The sequence below is a fragment of the Oncorhynchus mykiss genome, chromosome 16, assembly GCF_013265735.2.
Source record: "Oncorhynchus mykiss isolate Arlee chromosome 16, USDA_OmykA_1.1, whole genome shotgun sequence".
In the NCBI taxonomy this organism is placed as follows: Eukaryota; Metazoa; Chordata; class Actinopteri; order Salmoniformes; family Salmonidae; genus Oncorhynchus; species Oncorhynchus mykiss.
The window spans coordinates 32,815,804-32,841,499 of record NC_048580.1 but is presented as its reverse complement, the minus strand read 5'-3'; the positions used below and the strand labels follow the sequence as shown (position 1 = coordinate 32,841,499).

The 25,696-nt window shown below is 42.7% G+C and overlaps 1 protein-coding gene across 5 annotated transcripts in view; it reads right to left on the bottom strand.

Moving 5' to 3' along the window:
* Positions 1–24,977, bottom strand: part of LOC110491833 (sterile alpha motif domain-containing protein 11) — a 97,727-nt gene extending 72,750 nt beyond the window's left edge. Inside the window, exons 1-3 of one of the 5 annotated variants that reach the window (XM_036946730.1) lie at positions 24,076–24,977; positions 22,372–22,412; positions 5,694–5,869 (exon numbers count right to left, since the gene is read on the bottom strand). In XM_036946730.1, coding sequence (XP_036802625.1) covers positions 5,694–5,869; positions 22,372–22,412; positions 24,076–24,541 — 683 coding nt within the window. In that variant the 5' untranslated portion in view covers positions 24,542–24,977. Of the gene's footprint in view, positions 1–5,693; positions 5,870–22,320; positions 22,413–23,795; positions 23,910–24,075 lie in introns of those variants that run through there. The other 4 variants (XM_036946731.1, XM_036946729.1, XM_036946732.1 and 1 more) reach the window with 4 other exon arrangements.
* Positions 24,978–25,696: the final 719 nt, after the last annotated feature.

Below are 25,696 nucleotides of genomic sequence, written 5' to 3'. Positions count from 1 at the left end.
TACCTACACTGTATCTTTCCAATTTGGTCCTGCCGTACATACCTACATGTATGCTACGATCACAAGACGCAGGCCTCCTTACTGTCCCTAGAATTTTTAAGCAAACACCTCGAGGCAGCGCTTTCTCCTATAGAGCTCAATTTTTATGGAATGGTCTGCCTATCCATGGGGCGGCAGGGTAGCCTAGTGGTTAGAGCGTTGGGCTAGTAACCGGAAGGTTGTGAGTTCAAACCCCCGAGCTGGCAAGGTACAAATCTGTCGTTATGCCCCTGAACAGGCAGTTAACCCACTGTTCCCAGGCCGTCATTGAAAATAAGAATTTGTTCTTAACTGACTTGCCTGGTTAAATAAAGGTAAAAATAAAAAAAAATTTAAAAAAAAATCCATGTGAGAGACGCAGACTCGGTCTCAACCTTTAAGTCTTTATTGAAGACTCATCTCTTCAGTAGGTCTAATGATTGAGTGTAGTCTGGCCCAGGAGTGTGAAGATGAACAGAAAGGCACTGGAGCAACGAACCGCCCTTGCTGTCTCTGCCTGGCTGGTTCCCCTCTCTCCACTGGGATTCTCTGCCACTAACCCTATTACAGGGGCTGAGTCACTGGCTTACTGGTGCTCTTCCATGCCATCCCTAGGAGGGGTGCGTCACTTGAGTGGGTAGAGTCACTGACGTGATCTTCTTGTCCGGGTTGGCGCCCCCACCCCCTCGGGTTGTGGGCTATACTCGGGCTTGTCTCAGGATGGTAAATTGGTGGTTGAAGATATCCCTCTAGTGGCGTGGGGGCTGTGCTTTGACAGTGTGTGGGGTTATATCCTTCCTGTTTGGCCCTGTCAGGGGGTATCGTCGAACGGGACCACAGCGTCTCCCGACCCCTCCTGTCTCAGCCTCCAGTATTTATGCTGCAGTAGTTTGTGTCGGGGGGCTAAGGTTAGTCTTTTATATCTGGAGTTTTTCCCCTGTCTTATCCGGTGTCCTGTGTGAATAAGTAAGTAAAGTATACTCTCTCTAATTCTCTCTTTCTCTCCTTTTCTCTCTTTCTTTCTTTCTTTCTCTCTGTCGGAGGACCTGAGCCCTAGGACCATGCCTCAGGACTACCTGGCCTGATGACTCCTTGCTGTCCCCAGTCCACCTGGCCTTGCTGCTACTCCAGTTTCAACTGTTCTGCCTGCCGCTATGGAACCCTGACCTGTTCACCGGAAGTGCTACCTGTCCCAGACCTGCTGTTTTCAACTCTCTAGAGACAGCGGGAGCGGTAGCGATACTCTGAATTATCGGCTATGAAAAGTCAACTGAGATTTACTCCTGAGGTGCTGACCTGTTGCACCCTCGACAACTACTGTGATTATTATTATCCTCTAGTTCCTCTCTAGGTTTCTTCCTAGGTTCTGGCCTTCTAGGGAGTTTTTCCTAGCTGCCGTGCTTCTACACCTGCATTGCTTGCTGTTTGGGGTTTTAGGCTGGGTTTCTGTACAGCACTTTGTGACATCAGCTGATGTTAGAAGGGCTTCATAAATACATTTGATTGATTGATGTAGAAGTGGACCATAACACAACAATGTTTTTTAATTGAATCAGGTATTTTTCTGCATCACGATGAGAATGACACAGTATAATTAACACAATGGAAAAAATGTTGCAGGAAATAGCAAAGTATGATGTGACACAATGCTAGCGAGAATCCTGATGATGTGTCGAGGAGGTAGAGAATAGACACACACACATATATACAGCATCCCATCTTTTTCACCATCCATTGACCAAATCCAATTTGTTAAGACCCATCTACGACTCACTTACTGGGTCTGTGGTCAATAGAAATCAGATTTCCCTGATTGGACATCCCATTATCCCTTTCGCTCAGACCCATTGCATTTGGGTAAAGTAGGGCTGAGACGGATGCCCGGGACAGAGCGGAGCTGTGGCTCCAGCGAGTCCGCCGCCTTTTAAAGGGTAAAAGCCTGACATATTAGTCATAAGTGTTCTTTAAATTCATTATCATCTTAACACATGAGCGCCGCAAGTGTCAGTGGGGAAAGTAATTTAATGAGGTTAGTGGATCCATTTACAACTTTACAGTTGCTGTGCTGTCCTCCATGTCACAACCAGTCTTGAGACAGCACGCACACACGCACACGCGCACACACACACACACACACACACAATATTTTTCATAAAGAAAAGATCATAGCGTTTTAACCATTTTACATGGATATATTCGAAACAGGATATTGGGAGATTTTAATGCCCAATTCCTTTGATAATTTGTTTACTAACACACACAAAAGTGGAGTATGTCATCAGAGCCTCATCCTCATTTGAGCTCATTTGGTTAGTCTTTTGTACAATCACCTTGGCAAACTTTTCAGATGTAAGTGGTATATTTTCAAAACTCTAAATACAAAACTATTAACTGGTAACACGTGTAATCAGGGCTCTAAATTACAAAAAATTCATTGGTAGCACTGGTACGCCCAGCAACAAAAACGTTTCACTGAAAATTGTACACTGTCTCTTTAAAAACGTAAGGTTTGTGATGAGGACGTACAAAATATCTGTCAATCATTCATTATTATGATCATTGATCTCCTGAAGAAGCTATCTCTTTTCCTTTCTTTCTGTGTCCCCAACTATTTGGATATACTGGTAGGTTGTTAGGTAGCAAGCCAAAGAGGTAACATGACTGAACAAAGTGTAAACAAATCAGCACACGAGTAGTTTTAGAACAGCCCACGACATGGTTTATGAATAAAATATGGTCCTGGCGTGCCACTATAGGAAGATGGAAATGTTGTGCTGGTAATATGGGTCAGATCTTCTGACCTGGTTGGTCTAGAAGCAAGCCGTTTTCGCTGTAGTAATGGTGCGACCATGATGCTACTGAATCTGCACTCAGAAACAACTGTACAGTGAAGTCTTATCATTACAACAATTACTATCTAGGATATTTTTTTTCTGCTCCCAAAACAAAACTCCTGCTCCTGGACCAAATTGATTGCACTTTAGACCCCTGCTTGTAATGTCCCCTATCTTATGTTTAGAACCTTTGATTCATTGGAGTTTAACACGTATTTCACCCCTCATTCATTCATGCAAAGTTTTCTATCAAGTTTAGTCACCAATACATTAGATGATAAATGATAGGCTCACAATTGAGTCATTTTAACTATAATTTAATCCAATAGCAAAAAATACAACATACACATTTCAAAACTGTTCTTTTTGAAGTGCTAAATAAAAAGAATAGTAGATGGTAAATATTATGTTCCATACCGTATGTGACTAGTAACTTGACATACCATTTTTTTAAATGAATTTTTATCCAATGGCAAGTTATGAGCATGTTGAGAAATATGTCAGTGTTACAGTTTTATTATCCTGATACAGTACAAACGTAGAACAAATCATCAGACATAGGGGTATTGTATAGTAGTTGGTTGCTGTAAAACATAGCACCGTGTTGTATACCTTTTATGCCACATAAGATTGGAAAAGATCACATTGTCTACGTGACTTGTCAACTGATACAGTATCGCCTGTCTCTCTGCTCAAAATTCATCAGCTCATAGTGTATCAATGAAATTCAGATAATGAGTGAAATATATTACTATTCATAAACTGGGTGGTTTGAGCCATGAATGCTGATTGGCTGAAAGCTGTGGTATATTTAAGCAATAAGGCCCGGGGGAGGGGGGTGGTATATGGCCAATATAAAGGCTGTTCTTATGCACTACGTGACACGGAGTGCCTGGACACAGCCCTTAGCCGTGGTATTTTGGCCATATATCACAAACCCCCAAAGTGCCTTAATGCTATTATAAACTGGTTACCAACATAATTAGATCAATAAAAAAAAACATGTTTTGTCATACCCGTGGTATTAGGTCTGCTATACTGATTGCTGTCAGCCAATCAGCATTCAGGGCTTGAACCACCCAGTTTTAATAGACCGTATACCACGGGTATGACAAAACATTTATTTTTACATTTATTACAATTACGTTGGTAATCAGTTTATAATAGCAATAAGGCACCTTGGGGGTTTGTGGTATTTGGCCACCTCCATGTTGCTTCGTGCAGAAGAACAGCCCTTAGCCGTGGCCACCCCCTCAGGCCTTATTGCTTAAATTACAACCCAGGTATTTCAGTTCTGCGTACACTACACTATAATTTCAAATGGTAGAACATAGAGTGAATCTTTCCACTTTGTCCTATTGAAGCACACTGGCTGATGGTGAATGATGATGTAGTATTTACAGCCAAATCCATATATGATTTGGTTTTACCTTACAACATAAATTGATGTCAAATAAATACATTTATGAGGTAAAAATATAGAAATGTACAGTGTTCCGCAGTAATCAAACTAATACATATACGTTACCTAGATACTATATCATTTGGGTTCAGTAGTCATCAGTTTGGAGCAGATACTTAGATTGAATATGCATCCAAATTGAAAACTTGATTTGGTGCAGTGAACAAGTGACTGTGAATTTGTTTGTTGTACTCAAGAGTTTTGATGCATTAACCATTTTGATTTTCTGTTTAGATTTTTGTGCTTGGAGTTGTGAAAATGTACCACATACTTGTGAAAATTGCACCAAAGTGATTGAAAAAACTTTAATGAGATGACCTTGCCACGACCCTAACTTTGTGTGTGTGTGTGTGTTTGTATGTGTGTGTGTGTCTATGGATGTGCGTGTGTACACGTGCAAATGCATGCATGTTTCCACATTTCTTACTGGATTATCTCATCACTTTCTACCCGGTCCAGGCATGAGTTGAAATGAGAGGGATGTAGAGCTTTGGAGCCAGGAAGAAAATCCCTGGCACACAGCGATTTCACTAAGGTGAAACTACTCATGACGCCTGTTTAAGGCGACTGTCTGACTGTTATCTGAAGCTTGTAGGTAGGCTACTCAAACCTGAAACACATCGTATGGCAATGGTATTCAGTCTTTTAGCTTTTAGAAGAGATGGCTTGACAGAAGTATTTTTCACATAATGTACATGGTCCTCTGACAACAGAATCAATGCTCTCATAAGCAGTGACAGCTACTACATCAGAGCATGTTTCAGCCTGTTTTTTCCCTCCTTCAAGCCCTCATTTACCATTCTAATGAGAACCTAAATAAACTCACACAATGGCACGGACTGCATGTGTCTGTGTGTGCGCATGCGTGCATGTAATGTCCATAGATGAGCTGACATTGACTTTGTGGACAGTGGAGTGCTCCTCTTGCGAGTTGTGGTATCCATGTAACCCGGCAACTGTTGTCGTGTAAAAGACCACACCGTCTCCATCAGAACGTAGCGCGGGGCCTCGATGTTAGTTATTTTATTGCACTCGTTTTATCCTGCACTTTACATTATTAGTATTTTGGTCCTCGCATAGTTGAATACGCTTAAGACTACTTTAATACTATTATAAAGGGGGGGGGTGTAAGCTGTGTTTCGGTCACTTACAGAGTGCAGTGTAGACTGAACAAAGACGATAAGCAAGAAAACATGAATTTCTTACACGTTAGCACATAACATGTACACTTAATGTAAGCACAGAGCTTGTACACCTCTACACCACACAAAGCCAACAACCAGAGACATGTTGGGAACGAGGGTGAATAGATACTGTAGGTGATGATTTATTTGTATTGACCAATATAAATCAGATTAAGAAGTTCTCCCAAGCCTTACCCCTTTCTCATGATACTGTAATGCAGCTCGTCTTCCTGCTTGATGTGGGCATGGTCTCCGCTGGCGCGGTCGCTACCCTCGCTGTCGTCACTGCTGAAGGCGGAGGCCAGCTCCCTCTTGGGCACGCGGTTGGGGGGCAGGGGGATGGTGCGCTTCTCTGCCAAACGACCGCGGTTCTACAACAAATGGGGAGAAGAAGCTCTTAGAAACATGTCTCTCCATTTGCCAATGGCATTTTAATGCTCACATGCTAATGCTAAGAGCCTGCTAACACAAAATATGTGCTAAATTTGCTAACACTAAGCATGTGCTAACATGCTAATGCTAAGGATGTGATAAGATCCTAATAGCTAGCGTTTGAAGCTCTCCTCCACTCTAAACAGCAACCTTTGTGTGCAGTGAACACCCTAATATTCCCAATCAGTCATACACAGAAATCAATGCTGCTGCTGTAACTGGGGCATACATTTATATTAAAATGAGTGATCATTACATGACATGAATTCATTCTACAAAACATAATTTGTTCAAAACAGCATTTAGCATTATTCAGAGGCAACACTAAGAACATAGAAAGTTCCCACATAGGCTCAAGCTCCATAGCAAATTCAGCTTTCATTGGTCAGTTGTACTGACAGGAATAATGAAACATACTAATATTGAGGGTATTTATGAAACACAATACCACAGGAAAATGAACAACCACATTTAGACTGAATCAAGATGGAAACAAAGCATAAGAAAGTAAAACATTGCTATCTAATATGGGTGTCAATAGGTATTTACTTGTCTAGTGGGGAAAACAATTGATAAATGTAGTATGTAGTACTAATATGTAGTATTTAGGAAGTTTTAGCACAAATATGATAGTACTGTTAGCCAGTAATTCAATTGAAATGGGAAACATGACAAGTGTGACCAACGATCCTGGTGATGTGTTTGAGAGAGGAAGCCATTTCTAGTGCTCTAGCCCACTAAAATGTGCTCAACCGACGAAGGCTGGACTCTAGGCTGGATTTCGACCATACAGGAAACACAGGAAAACATTAATGATCCAAAATGACATGCTGAAGAATAGGCTACATGTCCCGGCTGAGACAAGGCTGATACATGTAGGACTACTGTTCTATAGCGTTTATAACTATAGATGTGAGTAATTACATAGTACACGTTTGAATTTACATTAAACTCCCATACAGACATAATTATCGAATTTACCACAGCAATCATAATAGGGGAATCGACTAAAGAACCATAGTTTACCATTGCCAGAGTTCTGAGTAATAAGGTGGTCATGGAACGGGAGGACAGGAAATAATTCTGGTATTCAGTGTTTTTTTGCCACAAAGCTCTAACGAGCAGAGCGAAAGGAAAAGAAAGGAGGAGTGTGGCCCTAAGGGGTTCTGCGAGTGAAGCTGGGCGACCTTTAATGTGACCTGAAGAGGAGGCGTTTGGGAAGAGGTCACTGCAGATTAACACGGCTCTATGGAGAGAAAAATCAGGGGATAGAGATAGAGGGAGAGGGGGGATAGAGAGAGGATGACAGAGAGGCAGAGAGGGAGAATAGGAGGAAAGGAGGGAGAGAAACAGAAGAGGAAAGAAATTGAGAGAGAGAGAGAGAGAGAGAGAGAGAGAGAGAGAGAGAGAGGGAACTGAATTTGAGTATGAGGAGACACAGCAATGGAGAGAAAAAAGGATGGGGGTGGGGGCAATACAAAACACTCTCTCAGTGCCTACATCTCCGTTCTGCTCTCCCTGACGCCTCTGAGCCCTCCAGCTATCCCTTCCACCACACGCACACCCCCTCCCTCTCTCCCTCCATCCCTCCATCCCATGAGGAGTGGCGGCATGAGTGGCAGGGGGGGGAAGAGGCGCCTAGCCAAGAGGCAAACAGGTGCAGCCCTTCTGGAGGCTCTCAAGTGGCAGACATTAAAACTAGGGAGGGGGGGGAAGGAGGAAAAAGATGAAAACATCCCTCAGGATGAGCAGGGCCACATAGTTCTGCACATTCTTTCTCTTTTGTGGAGAGCAGTCGCTTTGTATAAGTTATTCTCAACTGTGTGAGGACAGTGGAGGAGTTGCTGCTACTTCCACTCTACTCCCTCGGACTTAGCTACTTGGACTAGAAGTATACAGCATGCTCTCTCTCAGTTGCTCTCACTGTAAGACACACACACCTTTCATATTTACACACACACCTGCTCTTGAATAATAATTCCCCTGCATGTGAATATGGTGTTTTACTTAGCAGAAAAGCATTGTGTGCTGGTCTACTGCAATAGTCTGCCCAGGAAGAAGCACAGAGATTGTGGCTTGGTGTGTAGACAACCACCCACATGGCCCTGACATACCCAGGCCGCCAGCCCCCCTACTACCCCCCTCTCCTCCCGGAAACCCCCCTTTCCTTTCTTTAGCACCACTGGCGCAGAACTAGGGGTGGGCTCCCATCGTTTCTGGCAACACTTCCGCAGCACGGACAGCTCTCCAAAACAAAACATGAAACAATACATACCCCTGGCAGCCCATGTAGAGTAAAAAGAAGAGGTACACACACACACACACACACACACACACACACACACACACACACACACACACACACACACACACACACACACACACACACATTGAAGGCAACCTTCCTGTGCGGTCAGCCCTCAGTCAGCCATTGAAAAAAGTATCTTATAATCATTCCTCTAAAAGCACCTCTATGAATATCACCTCCTACACATTCTGTCTGACAGTCAGGGTCCGCCAGCCAGGAAAAATATCTGTATTTCACATTTACACACAAACAACACACAGCACCCACAAACACAGACACACACACACACACACACACACACTCACACACACACACACACACACCAATGCAGTCTTAGTCAAGCATGATTCAGATGGGTTCCGTTAAATTAGAATGGCGACTTTAGTCAAGAGAGGCAACCCAAATTTTCAAACCACATGACATTTAGAATCATCATAGATTGCACCAATACCACAAGATAATTGATTTCTGTAATGTTTTTAATGTTTTTGTAATATTGACAAATGTACAACCATTCAATACATATTGGGCTCTTTAACATTGTTTTGTTGACACAACAACTATCTAGGTTACCCCATCAATTGTTCATCTCTATCAACTACAACATAATGACACTTTCACATAATGACACTTTCACAAATAAAATGAAACTCACACATAAAGATACACATCACTGATAATGACAGCATTTGAGATAACATGTGATGGTAGTATGAGAAGTGGCCATGGACCTGTCCCAAATGGTCCATATTCCCTGTATAGTCCAGAACCCTATGTGCTCTATGGGACACCAGTAACTTCAGTAGCATGGCCTCTACATTCATTAAGGATAGAAGATTTGCTTTAAATCTGCAGAAAAAAAAACAGTTGTTGTTCTGTAAAAATCACAGGACTGTATTTAATGCCAAACAATACTGGCAAACAGAAATACTGTATTTTTAACATCAGCTAAGATTATTGAAGTATTTTACTAAGCTTGTTCCAGACCTTAAATGAAGCCTCTGTGGAAAAGGATAGTAATGTGTTTTCTTCTCTCTGCCTTATTTCCTGAAAGGTGCAGTACCCTGCCGCTGGCTCAGACACACACACACACACACGCACGCACAAACACACACACACACACACACACACACACACACACACACACACACACACACACACACACCCAGCAGTAGCCGCCCGTGACATTCCTGCAGCTGCGGCGCTCTCTCTCTCTTGCACGCGCCCCCCCAGCGTTCTCCCTGGGGGACGAATGCCTAATGAGTCACGCGCCTGTCTGCCGTTACCTCTCAGCGTGTATGTGCGTGTGCATGTGTGCGTATGTGTGCGGAGGCGGCATGGCGGGCCGACTTGGCGCGAACATTAGCGGAGGGGGAGGGGGAGTTGAGACGACAGGGGGAGAGAGGGAGAGAGAGAGAAGGGGGAGGGAAAGGGGCCGTCATTGCCACACTCACATAGGGCCAGTGAGAAAAAAAAGAGTTAAAAACCCAGTGTGTTCGCATGCGCTTGAGAAACACTCCACTATCCTTTTTGTTTATGCTGAGCCCCACGATCTCTTACTCACGTTCTCACCCGCTAAGACACTCTGACATTTCTATAAATTAATTTGTCTACAATTCTGTACTTTAGATGTTAGAGGGGGGGATTTCAAATTATGCAACCCTTCCCACCACAAATGAATGAATCGATCAATAAAGAAGCATTCGCATTTTAGTTTCAGATAACAACCTCCTTGTCACCATATTGTACACCTGTACAAAACATTAACATTAGACTGACCAGGTGAATCCAGGTGAACGCTATGATCCCTTATTGATGTCACTTGTTAAATCCACTTCAATCAGTGTAGATGAAGGGGAGGAGACAGGTTAAAGGAGAAATTTTAAGCCTTTAGACAATTGAGACATGGATTGTGTATCTGTGCCATTCAGAGGTTGAATGGGCAAAACAAAAGATGTGCCTTTGAACAGGGTATGGTAGTAGGTGCCAGGCGCACTGGTTTGTTTCAAGATCTGCAACGCTGTTGTGTTTTCATGCTCAACAGTTTCCCGTGTGTCAAGAATGGTCCACCACCACCCAGCCAACTTGACACAACTGTGGGAAGCATTGCAGTCAACATGAGCCAGCATCCCAGTGGAAAGCTTTTGACACCTTGTAGAGTCCATACCTTGACGAATTGAGGCTGTTCTGAGAGCAAAGGGGGGGGCAACTCAATATTAGGAAGGTGTCCTTAATGTTTGTACACTCAGTGTATAAATGCAGGCTACATTTTACACTTGAAAAGACCGTGATAAAAGTGCGTGTCTGTGTGCGCGTGGAGGGGGAATATATAATGGCAGGGCAACACTAAGTTTTTCATTGCCAGGAGATGTGAGAAAAACATTTGAGGGAAGGACAGGCGCGCCCCTTTCTCCGCCACATCCCTCAAACACACACCGCCCTCTCTGCCCCCACCCCACAAGCTGAGCTGAGCGGGCGGTTGCGGCCCAGTGGAGCGGTGCAGGGTGAGGGACAGGAGGGGGGGGGGCAGCGCTGGGAGGTCAGTGGTAGTGCAGCCAGGCGTGCCAGCACCTCTCTTTTTCTCTCTCTCTCTTTCTCTCTGTGTGTGTTTGGATAGGCCCGCCAAGGAAGCCGCAGGAGAGCTTTATGGACAGGTAATGACTCCGCCATTCTCTCCCCAGACAAAAACAGAGGGAGGGAGGGTAGGAGGGAGAGGCTAACAGTGAGAGGGAGAAGAAAGTGCAGCAAGGTTGAGTTTTGCAGGATAAAACGAAAATATGCCACTGAGAAGGCCTCATATCAGCATCAACGTCTGAAAATAATATTTTTGTTTACAAACAAATTTACCCAAACCTGTATATTCGTGTGTTTTTCTTCTAGCATTATATCTTCCATTCAATCACACTACTCTGCCTATTGTGTCATTTGAGAAACACTGAGTTGAGTGAGTAACACACTCCTTCCCTCTCTCTCACACAGACACACATACACACGTGCACACACACACACACACACAGTGTGTAAAGAGGCGACAGAGAAAGAGGATGATATCACTCGACCACTCTGCTATCAGATGAGGTCAGAAGTCTGCACACACACTGGAAGGAGAGAGTAGTTCCATAATTATCTCTGCTGATAGACAGGCAGTCCACCTTATTTAGCTAACTCCCACAGTCCCACCCTAACAAATGCACAGACATTTGCACATGCACAAACACATCAATAATAAAAGTACAACTTATTGGCAAGGTTACACATATAGTGTAACACAATCCCTCCCTCTCTCACACAGACGCACACAGCATAGCCAGTGTGTGTGTGTGTGTGTGTGTGTGTGTGTGTGTGTGTGTGTGTGTGTGTGTGTGTGTGTGTGTGTGTGTGTGTGTGTGTGTGTGCGAGTGTGTGTGTGTTGTGTATTGTTTGTGTGAGAGAGGGAGGAATTGCGTAACAGTATGTGTAACCTTGCCAATAAGTTGTACTTTTAATATTGATTCCTAGCACTGTGGCCACCCAAAGTGCAAGACTGCTAGTAGATAAGTAAATCATTAAAGATTCAGTCATTCTCTAATTTGGCCAATTCACTAAGAAACACACTAGAGTATAGAACCACGCATCGCTTCTGCCCTGAAAACAGATCCTGTGGTTGCCATGGTAGTATAGCCTCAGTGCCATGTGGGACACACACAGGGACTCACACACACTGCACACAGCAAAAGCGCCTACACACACTCACAAAAATACATACACATGTTTGTGCATACACATGCTTGCACACACACACACGCACATTCACCCACACATACCAGGGTTTCCATTAGCCGGCAATAGCCGGCTTTTGGCCGATAAAAAAATATTAAAGGCCGATAAATAAAATTGCCGCTGGCCAATTGCCCGGGAGAAGAAGAAAAAATCCCATTGCGAAATTATGCTTTTTAGCCAATTCGTTAATGGAAGTACCAGTCGATTAAAATATATTTGGCTGGTCATGATTATTAGTCTATTGGTTAATTAAAACATTTAGTGGAATTAAATTGGCAGGTGTTTACAGTATATTCGTTATGTATCTTGTTCATCACATGCGTACAGCTTACAGATACAGAGCCTTTGAGCTGAAAATCTGTCAGACAGTGCAAGACACGTCACACCACTTTTCAATGATGTGGAGGTGTGCATTTTGAAAACCTATACTTAATTGTTTAAAACCTGAACATTTGAATACATATTATGGGGCATGTCTTACCTTGCTTCAAAATAGCCTAGCCAAAATCAGACCATTTATAGTTTATATAAACTTTCTTTCATTGTCCAGTAGCCAAAAGCACAATCCTAGTCACATTTGCAACCCATATTAGTTGCTGCATATTAGTTGCTGCCTATCTCCCGTCTTTAAAAATTCCGAACTGACATTTTCATCTCTATCACATGAAACTGATCCCATGTGTGCGGTGCCTTTTTGACAATGGTGTTATCCGCTAATTTAATTATGGAGCGAACATTTGCGATTGTGTACATTGCTGCGCTTAGAATGTGGAAAAATTATATTTTATCAACATATTAAGCTAAACGTCCTGATCTGTTTCATCAGACTCATTGCTTTTTAACTTTTTTTTTATGTAGTCTAGGCCTACTGGTTGTATGAATTTGGAATCTATCGTCCCACAACTCTGTAAGAGTCTGTTTAGAATAGGCTATTTCTTTATCGACAAGCTGACCAATAGAATAGGTCAACTTTTTATACTATGAGGGATAGTGGATATACATAGGTGTGTGATTTTGCTGTTTGTTAGGCTACTCATATCTTCAAAGTGCACATCAGAACATGGTAAAAATGACCTCACATAGTTGCATCCTTGACTTGCAAGTTCTGTTAATATGAATGACCATAATCAACATGTGATTTCTGTCATTCTGAGCACTGTGGGTGGACGGTGCAGGTTACCTACCCAATGCATATGGGTCTGGTAAATGAAAATGCTGCCGGTAAAATGTCCGGCGCCACATTTTCCAAAAGGAAACCCTGACACACACACATACACAGACACACACACTCTAACCCCCTGCGGAGACTGAGCTGTTGAGAGACACAGAGGCGTCAGCCCCCCAGCCCTGCTTATCCCCCTCATCACAGTGGCACTCAGCCAGTAGCAAGTCCCAACAAATAGCCACATCAACTCAGTAACCAGCTCTATGCAATATCTATAGCAATTTACTTATTTTGCTACTGTGCTGGTAACTTCCCGTTCACTTGTCCATAAGCAAGGCACTAATATAGATTACTCCCTTATAACTACTGACTAGTCCAGATATCAATTGAAAGTCTACTGCTATGGCTTGGCAGAGTCACACTGGGTTGCAATGTTAAATATATTGAAATCAACACTAAAATCAAACAGGAAATTTGATTTTGAAAAAGGAACCTATGGTTCTTTTAGTTTTCAACCACCCCAAATGACTGGTGGTAAAATAGATTCCTAGGCAGGGATGTATATGTAATAATAGTAAGAATAATCTCCCACAGTCCCTAACATGGAGATGTGCGTGTGTTAGTTTGTGTGTGTACATCTGCGTGCCTGTGTCCATGTGTGTGTGTGTTGTTCATTCTCTCGCTGTGGTCAGGATGCAGGAGAGGGGGAGCCCCCTGATTGGAGGAGATCTTTACGAGCCGGAGGAGGAGAGTGTAATTTCCTGCCGGCCTCCTCTGGTTCCGCTGGAATAACAGAGCGGAGGAAGCCCGGCTCTCCCGGGAGCACACACACACACACAAGCTCACACACACGCTCTCTCTCTCACACACACAGTCAGCCTGCCTGGCCGAGTGGCTTAAAGGGACATACACACGCACAATTTACTACCCCTCTCTCACACATCGACCACACACCGGAGCATGAAGAGTCTACAGAGCAGTTGAACCCAGGAGCCACGAGCAAAACATTGCTTTATTAACATGTTCTATTTTATTTATGTTTCATGTCATACCTCAACACTACAACACACACAATATCATATACAAGCAGACAAACCAAACATATGTCATACCACACACAATTTTGTCACATCTACACACACAGTGTTTCCATGCACATAGCTATGGACGTATTACTTCATCACTCGATCACTAGTATCCTAACTCAACGTTAAGTCGGTCAGCATTACTGTTACAGGACATCACTGGTGAATGTAATCTAAGGTAGAGGCCTGCAGGTCCAGACAGAGATCATTGCGGAGCGGTCTGCATTTTTCATGCTACGGGCGAGAGCAGGCGGTCAGACAGACAATTTGGGGATGAAAATATTGCTTTGTCCCGCAGATGATTTGGTAACGGTCGTCTCCTGCTTTGTACACGTTAGCCTATCTATTGTATTAAAATCGCATTATTCATACACTTTCATTATTCAGTTAAGTAGCCTATTACCTCTCCTCTCCTAGTTAGGAATGCGAGGTCAAAGTGCGTCTATAGGCTATTTGTGTGGTCTCAATTAAATGCATGGGCGGAGAAGCACAGCGCATTTATATTTCCAAGGGAATGAACTCAAATATGATTAGGCAACAGTACTACAGTGTCCATAAATAAATAATATTGTGGGCACTCAACCAACGTGAATTGTGTTGCAATCAAAACATTTGACTATGACTGGAAAGGAAAAGGCATAACGCCCGCATACCATGGTGTGCGAACGTTGTGACTTTTCAATAAATATTGATTATCCATTGATTTGTCTCTGTCTGCAAATCGTGCCCACTCCTAAAAGGTAGGCTATATCCTATATGCAAAACGTAGCTCCAGAGAAAGTGTGTCAGCCCTCATCATTCTGGGTGCTTCAATTTCTGTAGCCATACCACTCCTCTAGTTGGTCGTGCGAGACCAGGTGCACGAGAGATCTCATTTAAAAAGACTAGGCTATACCCTGCATGGGGGGAGAAGCACGGGGCAGTTATCTATCCAAGGAAATTCACTTCCTAAATATGACTAAGCTATAGTTTACTACATTGCCTAGAAATACATATTGATCAGCCATATTTGCCTGTTTGAAAATCATTCCGCTCCTAAAAAGTAGGCTATAAGTAAAATGTAGATCAAGAGAAAGTGCAAGTGTCTGCTCTTGTTCCAACTCTGCTCTCTTCAAACTAAGTCTCTGCAGGACTATGTTGGCTGATATACCCCAGTAGGCTAACACCGATAGCCTAATATAATGGGTCATGTGAGAATCTCTGGTAATTTAAACAGATACTTTGGGGTTTTGACCATGAGCATGCTAGCATATTCCCATAGACTTCCAGTCATTGCGCTAATGCTAGTTAGCTTTGGCTCACAAAACTACCTCTAACTTCCTTCATACTGGACACAGACATAAAAAATAGTATCCAAGAGTTCATTTGACTCTGGAGAAGTAGATAAATTGACTCATTTCCAAAATCCCAAAGTATCTCTTTAACCTATTTCTTAGGTTATTTTGCTCATTTTTATATTTCTTATAAGGCGCTACATTTCTGGGAACACGGCTAACAAGCGAGTTGTGTCACATATGCCTAAAATAACATTGGGGGACTGTGGATGGGTTCGGGACCAGTTTTTGAGGGGGAGGGTGGGAGTTGGACAGAAATCCAGTGGTCTGGGTTCTAATCACGACTGCCTCCCTGCGAATGAGTGGAATTGTTACGCTCTCTTTCAGGAATCATAATTCAGGTACAGTATGCTTGTTATGTTTGCCTGCTCCCACTGGATTTGTCTTGTTAGCGACGCATTCTTTCACAACTCTGTCCAACAGCAAACTCTGCCCAGAGTAAAGGCCGAGAGATGAAACAAACTTCCTCAGCCTAGACCAACACTGGCAAGTGGCAAGTAGAGAGATACGCCGCTGACAGTGGCCCTGCGAGATGCGTCAGACATAAGGAATTTTTTTTAAACGTACCTCCACTACTGCCGTGTCAACAGACATCTCCCAAACAAAAACAAAACAGACTCTTGGAGAGTGAGTGTACAACTTGTAAATAGTAGCTGATATTTCAGACAGAAGGCTAGCTATCTAGCTAGCTCAAGGGCTCTGGCTACTGTTAGCCAGCTGGGTAGAAGGATGAAGTTAGAAAGTAGCGTTAAACAGAGCCTGACCTCAGCAGGAATAGTTGACTGAAATGAAGATAGCTATAATCTTAACAAAAGATACTATAAGTTCTCGGAACAAAATAACTTTGCTTTACAGTGAGTAAGTAGTGAGACAGACAGTGATGAGGAAGGCTGCAATGCAGGAAGCAAAGGAGACACACAGCGAGAGGAAGCTAGCAGAGAGAGGGGTTAGTGGTACAGTGGTTTAAATGGGGTCCCCTGAGAGAATCTGTAATCTTATCAAACACATGTTAGTCACTAGTGCACTTTAGTAGTTTACAACTCACAAAACTGAACTGCAGTGCAGCTCACATGGGATACTAAGAACATGAATATAATTGATAAGATATCATATTTCAATATAAATATAAATGTTTTCAATATTTTGGGAGAGATGACCTGATGTGCATTTTGTGTAATTTTTAACTATAGAAAAGTACATTTGCCATTCCCTATAGACCTGCATGAAAATGCAATCAAACAATACAGTTCTAATCTTGATCGCCAACTGGTGTTCATAGTTTACCCCATTTTTTTTTTTTTTTACCACTCATGGGTTTCAACCTGTGCCACTTTGTGCAACTTTCTGCTACTTGAATGCCAAACAGGAGGCTATCTACAATGGATTGCCTTCTGTTGTACCCCAGATGACATAAATAAGATGATACGATGTATGTGAGCTACAGGTAGACAGACCAACAACGTGTTTTTCTGGCAGTAATTTCAGGTTTGTTAAAATCACAGCCTTTGTTCGTGACAACAATTCACAGGAACCCGCACTGCTCACCAGGCAGTAGATAGAAAACAAGAAACCATCAGACAAGCAAGCACGTCTGTGGAGAGAAGAGCCTGCCGCTTCTGGCTAAGCAAACAACAGGCACGGGCAACAATGAGGTGTGCATACTGCAACGAACAATACCATTACTATAGGCTTTTGTGTCAGGTCTCAGAAGGGAAACTCATGACAAGGTTCTTGAGTCATGTCACTCTATGACTGTACATTTTTCTGTCAGTAAAAATGACATACATATAGAAAATGAAAAGACAATTTGCAGACAACCCTAACAATATATATTGTGCCTCTGTTTAACTGCAGCAGCATCTACGTATTTAGCCTACAGAGTGAAGCCAACATGCTATAACTTCAGTATACCTAGTATATCCATATCTGAAACTGATATATGTTGAATTTCCCCAAAACTCATCTACTTCTATATTCTCCGCATTTTTTTGGCCAATGCATCCCATTTGAAATGTATGTTCTATGGACCCTATGTGGTGGTGTATATCTGTATTCTTGGCTGTGAAAAGCGTCCCCGGTTTACCTGTATCACTCAAACACCTCCGGTTTATCTAAACCGCCTTTGCCTTGCGTGCTTCGCACACTTTAATCACCAGTAGCCACGCTCAGTAGCTCGCTAAGCTTCTTACGCCCTTCCCTCAAGATTAGCGGTTGGGAACGACGACAGATGCGCTCCGTAGCGATAAAAAACACACACACACACACACTGCGCACCTGTGTGAACAGATTCACCGCCGGTGAAGAACTCACTCCAAGCTGGCACACTGGCACAGACGCCATGCCTGTGACGCCTCACAGCCTGCATGGCATGATGTCGTTAGCTCAGCCAAACGGGCACCGCAGGGCAAACACAGCCCGGTGCAACAGCTAGGTGAGGGACAGCAGCAAAGGACATTAGAGCCATGACAATTAGATCAATCTAGCAAGGGGAGCCTGGCTAGTCACCCATTCATATTACTTATTAACTTTGTCTGGAATTGTCCTATTCATTCTGCGCTTCATGTAGTAATTTGAGCCAGTGTTGGTTGATGTCAATGTTGTTTTAGCATCTGTGAGGAATGACAGAATGAATTTACATTGAACAGCGTTGTAGTCCAACTAATAATTTCCATTTTGCAGTACTTGGTGATAGTTTAACTAAATGCCAGTTGAATAAAAACCTTGTATACACTTAATTTGACTTGAGTTTCTGTATATGACAGGCTGCCGGGAATATATGATATGAAACTATCAGGACTCATCGTCAAAGCATTGAGCATTTAAGACCAATATTCTGAACAAGTTATGTCACAAAAGGCAGATCAGAATGGATCATCGAGTATATATTGATTGCACACTCACGCAGGCACACTCCCTCTAAACCAATGGTTCCCAAACTGTGGGTGGTGAGGGGTCGGCAGGAACAAACATATAAACACAACATGTAAAGTGCTGGTCCCATGTTTCATGAACTGAAATAAAAGATCCCAGAAATGTTCCAAAAAAGCTCACAAATATTGTGCACACATTTGTATACATGGCTGTTAGTGAGCATTTCTCCTTTGCCAAGAAAATCCATCCACCTTACAGGTGTGGCATAACAAGAAGCTGATTAAACAGCATGATCATTACACAGGTGCACCTTGTGCTGGGGACAATAAAAGGCCACTCTAAAATGTGCGAGTGGTTTGCTGATGTCAACGTTGTGAACAGAGTGCCTCATGGTGGCGGTGGGGTTATGGTATGGGCAGGCATAAGCTTCGGACAACGAACACAATTAGATTTTATCGATGGCAATTTGAATGCACAGAGATACCATGATGGGATCCTGAGGCCCATTGTCATGACAATCATCCACCGTTATCACTTCATGTTTCAGCATGATAATGCATGGCCCCATATCGCAAGGATCTGTACACAATTCCTGGAAGTTGAACATTTTCCAGTTCTTACATGACCTGCATACTCAGCAGACATGTCAACCATTGAGCATGTTTGGGATGCTCTGGATCAACGTGTACGCAAGCCTTTCCAGTTCCTACCAATATCCAGCAACATTCCACAAGCCACAATCAACAGCCTGATTAATTATATTCGAAGGAGATTTGCTGTGTTGCATGAGGCAAATGGCGGGCACACCAGATACTGACTGGTTTTCTGATCAACGCCCCTACCTTTTTTTAAGGTATCTGTGACCAACAGATGCATATCTGTATTCCCAGTCATGTTAAATCAATAGATTAGGGCTTAATCTCAATTGACTGATTTCCTTCAATTAACTGAAACTCAGTCAAATCTCTCAAGTTGTTGCATGTTGCGCTTATATTTTTGTTCAGTATATATGTATATTTATAAACTGGGTGGTTTGAGTCCTGAATGCTGATTGCTAACTGCCGTGGTATATCAGACTGTATACCACTGGTATGACAAAACATGTATTTTTACTGCTCTAATTACATTGGTAACCAGTTTATAGCAGCAATTTGACCATGAAGGCCTGATTGATGCGGTCTCTGCTGAACAGTTGATGTTGAAATGTGTCTGTTACTTGAACTCTGTGAATTTATTTGGGGAGCAATCTAAGATGCAGTTAATGAACTTATCCTCTTTAGCAGAGGTAATTCTGTGTCTTCCTTTCCTGTGCCGGTCCTCATGAGAGCCAGTTTCATCATAGCGCTTGATGGTTTTTGCGATTGCACATGAATAAACTTTCAAAGTTCTTGAAATGTTCTGGATTGACAGACCTTCATGTCTTAAAGTAATGATGGACTGTCATTTCTCTCAGCTCAAATATTGAGCTGTTCTTGCCATAATATGGACTTGGTCTATCACCAAATAGGGCTATCTTCTGTATACCACCCCTACCTTGTCACAACACAACTGGTTGGCTCATTAAGAAAGAAAGAAGTTCCACAAATTAACTTTTAAGAAGCCTGTGAATTGAAATGTATTCAAGGTGACTACCTCATGAAGCTGGTTGAGAGAATGCCAAGAGTGTGTAAAGCTGTCATCAAGGCAAAGGGTAGCTACGTTGAAGAATCTCAAATTTCTTCACACTTTTTTGGTTACTACATGATTCCATGTGTGCTATTTCAAAGTTTGATGTCTTCACTATTATTCTACAATGTAGAAAATAGTACAAATAAAGAAAACCCCTTGAATGAGTAGGTATGTCTAAACATTTGACTGGTGCTGCAGATATATATACACTGCTCAAAAAAATAAAGGGAACACTTAAACAACACAATGTAACTCCAAGTCAATCACACTTCTGTGAAATCAAACTGTCCACTTAGGAAGCAACACTGATTGACAATAAATTTCACATGCTGTTGTGCAAATGGAATAGACAACAGGTGGAAATTATAGGCAATTAGCAAGACACCCCCAATAAAGGAGTGGTTCTGCAGGTGGGGACCACAGACCACTTCTCAATTCCTATGCTTCCTGGCTGATGTTTTGGTCACTTTTGAATGCTGGCGGTGCTTTCACTCTAGTGGTAGCATGAGACGGAGTCTATAACCCACACAAGTGGCTCAGGTAGTGCAGCTCATGCAGGAAGGCACATCAATGCGAGCTGTGGCAAGAAGGTTTGCTGTGTCTGTCAGCGTAGTGTCCAGAGCATGGAGGCGCTACCAGGAGACAGGCCAGTACATCAGGAGACGTGGAGGAGGCCGTAGGAGGGCAACAACCCAGCAGCAGGACCGCTACTTCCGCCTTTGTGCAAGGAGGAGCACTGCCAGAGCCCTGCAAAATGACCTCCAGCAGGCCACAAATGTGCATGTGTCTGCTCAAATGGTCAGAAACAGACTCCATGAGGGTGGTATGAGGGCCCGACGTCCACAGGTGGGGGTTGTGCTTACAGCCCAACACCGTGCAGGACGTTTGGCATTTGCCAGAGAACACCAATATTGGAAAATTCGCCACTGGCGCCCTGTGCTCTTCACAGATGAAAGCAGGTTCACACTGAGCACATGTGACAGACGTGACAGAGTCTGGAGACGCCGTGGAGAATGTTCTGCTGCCTGCAACATCCTCCAGCATGACCGGTTTGGCGGTGGGTCAGTCATGGTGTGGGGTGGCATTTCTTTGGGGGGTCGCACTGCCCTCCATGTGCTCGCCAGAGGTAGCCTGACTGCCATTAGGTACCGAGATGAGATCCTCAGACCCCTTGTGAGACCATATGCTGGTGCGGTTGGCCCTGGGTTCCTCCTAATGCAAGACAATGCTTGGACCAGCCTGTAGTGTGGTTTTCCACTTTAATTTTGAGTGTGACTCCAAATCCAGACCTCCATGGGTTGCTAAATTTGATTTCCATTGATAATTTTTGTGTGATTTTGTTGTCAGCACATTCAACTATGTAAAGAAAAAACTATTTAGTAAGAATATTTCATTTATTCAGATCTAGGATGTGTTATTTTAGTGTTCCCTTTATTTTAGTGTTCCCTCAGTCCAGCTTTGAACTTACTCTTGAAAGTTTTAATAATAGAATGCACAAGGTGCAATTTCAAAATTGGGTAGTGCATCATCAGTTTTCCTCTTGTCATGTCAGTCATTGCATACCATAGAGAGCTATTTATAACCTGTAAGAAATGTCCAGATCAACTGGCCCACATCAGCTAATGTTTTTTAGTTAGATGTTTTAGCCCATAGATTTTATTGTAATGTTTTAGTCACTCAAATATTACAAGAATACACATTAGACATGGCAAAATGTATGGAATTGCAAGAAAATGAGCTTTAAAACTGAAACATTTTCTCTGCACCTCATGACAAAATGTGTATAATTGCTGGAAATAAGTTTAAAACCTGCGAAATATTCTCTATGCCAACAAGACGGGTATGAACAGTTTGTATCATGAACAGTGCGTGTGCCCACAGAAATATATGTGGTGTGTGTATGTGGGGGCTGCTCTAGAGTGCCTTTTAACTGTCAACAAATAACTATATTTTCATTTAATAAGAGCTTGTACCCTCTTTCCTTTTCCCTCTACTAACTATCAATAAAACAAGTTTAAAAAGAGCAATGCTGCTTACTCTGTGTCTTCAATTCAAATAAAACACAGCTGAGAGCAATCTTTTAGCCCATTCGTCAACACAGCCAATTGAGTTCAGCATGGCAACATACACATTTGAAACCAATGATGAATCAAGAAAACAGATGTAAGAATTGAAAGGCTGATGGAAACCATAATCTTACCACTGGAGACGAAATTCGACACCCAGGGCAATCACAGATTGGAGGATGTACCTGTAAGATTCCTTTGGACATAAGGGTCTTCAAACTTTTCCCTGAGAGAGAGAGAGAGAGAGATAGAGAGAGAGGGGAGAGAGAGAGAGAGAGAAAGAGAGAGAGAGAAAGAGAGAGAGAGAGAGAGGGGAGAGAGAGAGAGAGAGAGAGAGAGAGAGGGTGGGGAGAGAGAGAGAGAGAGGAGAGAGAGAGAGAGAGAATAAGCAATAAGAAATAAGAAATCAAAAACTGTACTCAGACAGCACCCACTGAATTCCGCAGCTGTAAATCAATTATACTATGGAGGTGATTATAAAATGACTCGATCCTCAGTAGCCTTAACTATATTTGTATAGTGAATCTAAGACGATGTTATCAGAGTCTACACCTGAAATGCACACAAAGGGAAATAGAAAACCATTTTTATTTTTTAAATTGTGCAACACTAAACTTGGGTCATTGTTGAATGATCACGACTCCAAAGCCAAAACATTACATAAACATTACTTTTGTAATTGCCAGCTTGTCAAACCAAATGACCTTATTAGTTTTACTGATGAGTTCTAGTTGAGCCCCGTGTGGTAAGATAGGTCTACATAGGCTAGTGTCACTGTACCTAAAGTCAGATATGAAACTATCCATTATTGGGCTCATATCATTTTTACACCCTCATCCAACAGAACTTGGGGCAATGCGTGTCAATTCCGTATCAGTAACCTCGGCTAAGGTGGGGTTCAAAAACAATTGTGTGTGCAGCCAGCGCAACAACACGTAATTAGTCAAATAGGCCCATAATAAGTAAACAGCTATAGCATTCATTATTCGTATTATAAATTATTATTAAATCATTTCATAAACATCTACTGATCTACTGTCTTTTGCCTGAGCCACTGTAAAACTTTTCAAACCAAAATAGTAGCCAACTAATAACATCAAACATGTCATAGACCTACTCATTTGAGTGTCCCGGATTTTAGTTGACTATGTTACGTCTACTTCTGAGTCCAGGTTAATATTTTGGGTAGTTGCAACTCATCCATAATCAACCTAAAATAACCAAAAGGATCAGGTATAGGCTTCAACTTCGAGTAGAGTAGCCTAAAAATCATTAAATTCCCTGCATTCAAAAGCATTCTATTATATTGAGGCAGCAACACCCTTTTCGTTTACTATGATACGTCTACCACTGGGACTAGGTTGATATCTCGGATAGTTGCAAATCAACCATAATCCACCTGAAATAACTAAGAGTAAGGAATAGGGTACAACTTCTAGTAGCCTAAAATAATGTAATTCTCTGCCAACATCATTCTGTTCTGTTGAGCTGTCAACTGCCTTTTCGCCTGCTGTTACACTCAACACTCAACAGAATGATACCCCCAACGTCCACCAACTGGCATATAATGTTTTAACATTACTGAACCCTAAATATGAAAGTTTTTCACCTTAGTCCACGACTCCTGACGCCCCGTTTTGAGAATGTTCGCTGCCTGTGAAGATACAGCGATGTATGCGCCTTTTCTCATCTCTCCTTACGCACGGTAGTTGGTGTATATTGCTGAGTATAACCCTTTAACTACAAAACGCAGAACCAACCCATGGAAACAGAATTTCCACTCACCAAAACAATGACAAAAACCTTCAATTAGGTATCATCCTCTAAAATAAATATAGGCCTACTGTAAAAAAAATAACCATTTAAATATGATATTTGCTGTTGCCTACCTTTGTGCCTTATACTTCGTTTCCAATCTTTGGCGGTTTCCCTTCCACTGACAAACTGGAACTCATTCGGGGTGAGCCACTCGCCCCGGTATTTGATTGAGGGTCCCTTACTACCCTGGCACAGTTTGTTAATGTATAGCAAAGCCTTGTTCTCCCCGCATTCCACCTCGATGCATGGTTCCCCGTTGTCAAAAAATGGCTGAAAGTCGGGGATTGAGGAAAACCTCTCCAGCATTAAGTCGTCCGGGTGATGGTGAAGGTGCTGCTGCTGGTGATGGTGATGCAGCGCCGAATCGCGTAGCCCCAAATACGCACGGTGATGGGCGAATAAATGGTCGTATTGCGGTGGATGCGGGGTCACCACGGGGATAGTGGTGGCATTTAAAGGAGCCAGGTATTCGCTCTGGTTGAAGGCAGCCAATGCCATATCGTCCCCATCCAGTCTCTCCTTTTTGATGGCAGGCATGTTACTGGGAGCGAAGCGCCGGTAACAAGTGATTACTGCTAGTCTGACCCAACTTGTGTGTCCTCTTTTCGGAGTTGGTCAGTCGCCCCAATCTTGAAGATGCGCCACTTTGCTTTACGCAGGGCTCCGGTGTTGCTCTGTGACAGTGGTCTGTTGAACTTCCCCGAGAGATTGCCATTCACTAGTTAACAGCTATTTTAGCCGCGGCGCTCTCATCCGCCACACTCACAGCTCCACTCGCATGGGGTTCTCGCAGTGCTCCTGCCTACCACACTTAATCGGACTCGCGCCACTAATACCTGACATGTTGGAGTGACCAGTCCTTAGCCGTGGACATCACATTATGTCGTTATCCACAATGATCATTGACACATTCCCATGTGCTCTTCAGTCAATTTTATTTTTAAACAGTATTGTTATGATGTTGGTATCTCTTATTTTAACTTCCTTTATTTATTCATGTTTACAGTTACTGTTGTCCTCCGTGCCTTCCAATGGGCTGATATTACGCAAAACTGTCTACTTGAATTAATAGCCTGAACAACACAGGCAATAATGTATTGTATTGTTTATTCGCTGTGCTTGACTTGGGCATGTGCTCAACCGAGCTGAGTAGGCCTACCGGTACCTCAAACGTTCTACTGCTTGAGCTCCGGTTCCTCTCAAATGTATTGTGAAACTCCTGTTCCTAAATATAAACAGTACTGTCACCCAAAATCGCTGTTATTCTTTGTGGTTAATTTGCTAGACTATTGTTGAATATGGGTCGTCTCATCACTTATACCATGCCTATTTCAAGTCTATAGTTCTAGAAAATATGAATTCATTTTTAGAATATAATCACTATTTCAGTCCAAGTCAAGCACTGTTTATTGGAATATAGGTCTACAGGAAGATAGTGTTTTAAACTATCTTAAACTATCTTATTAATTAACCAGCCACAGAACGAGGCTAGGCTATCTGAACGTTGCAAAATCCCCTTTTTTTTCAAGATATTTTAAAGTATTTGCGTGGAACAAATTCAGCTGATGGGACTTTTGAAATAGTTGTTTTTAACCCTGTGTAGGCTATATCGTTAAAGTCACGCTGAAGTTCATAGAACCAGACCAAATAAGATTTGCACTCTCCACCGCTTCTCTACTTGGCCCATTTAAA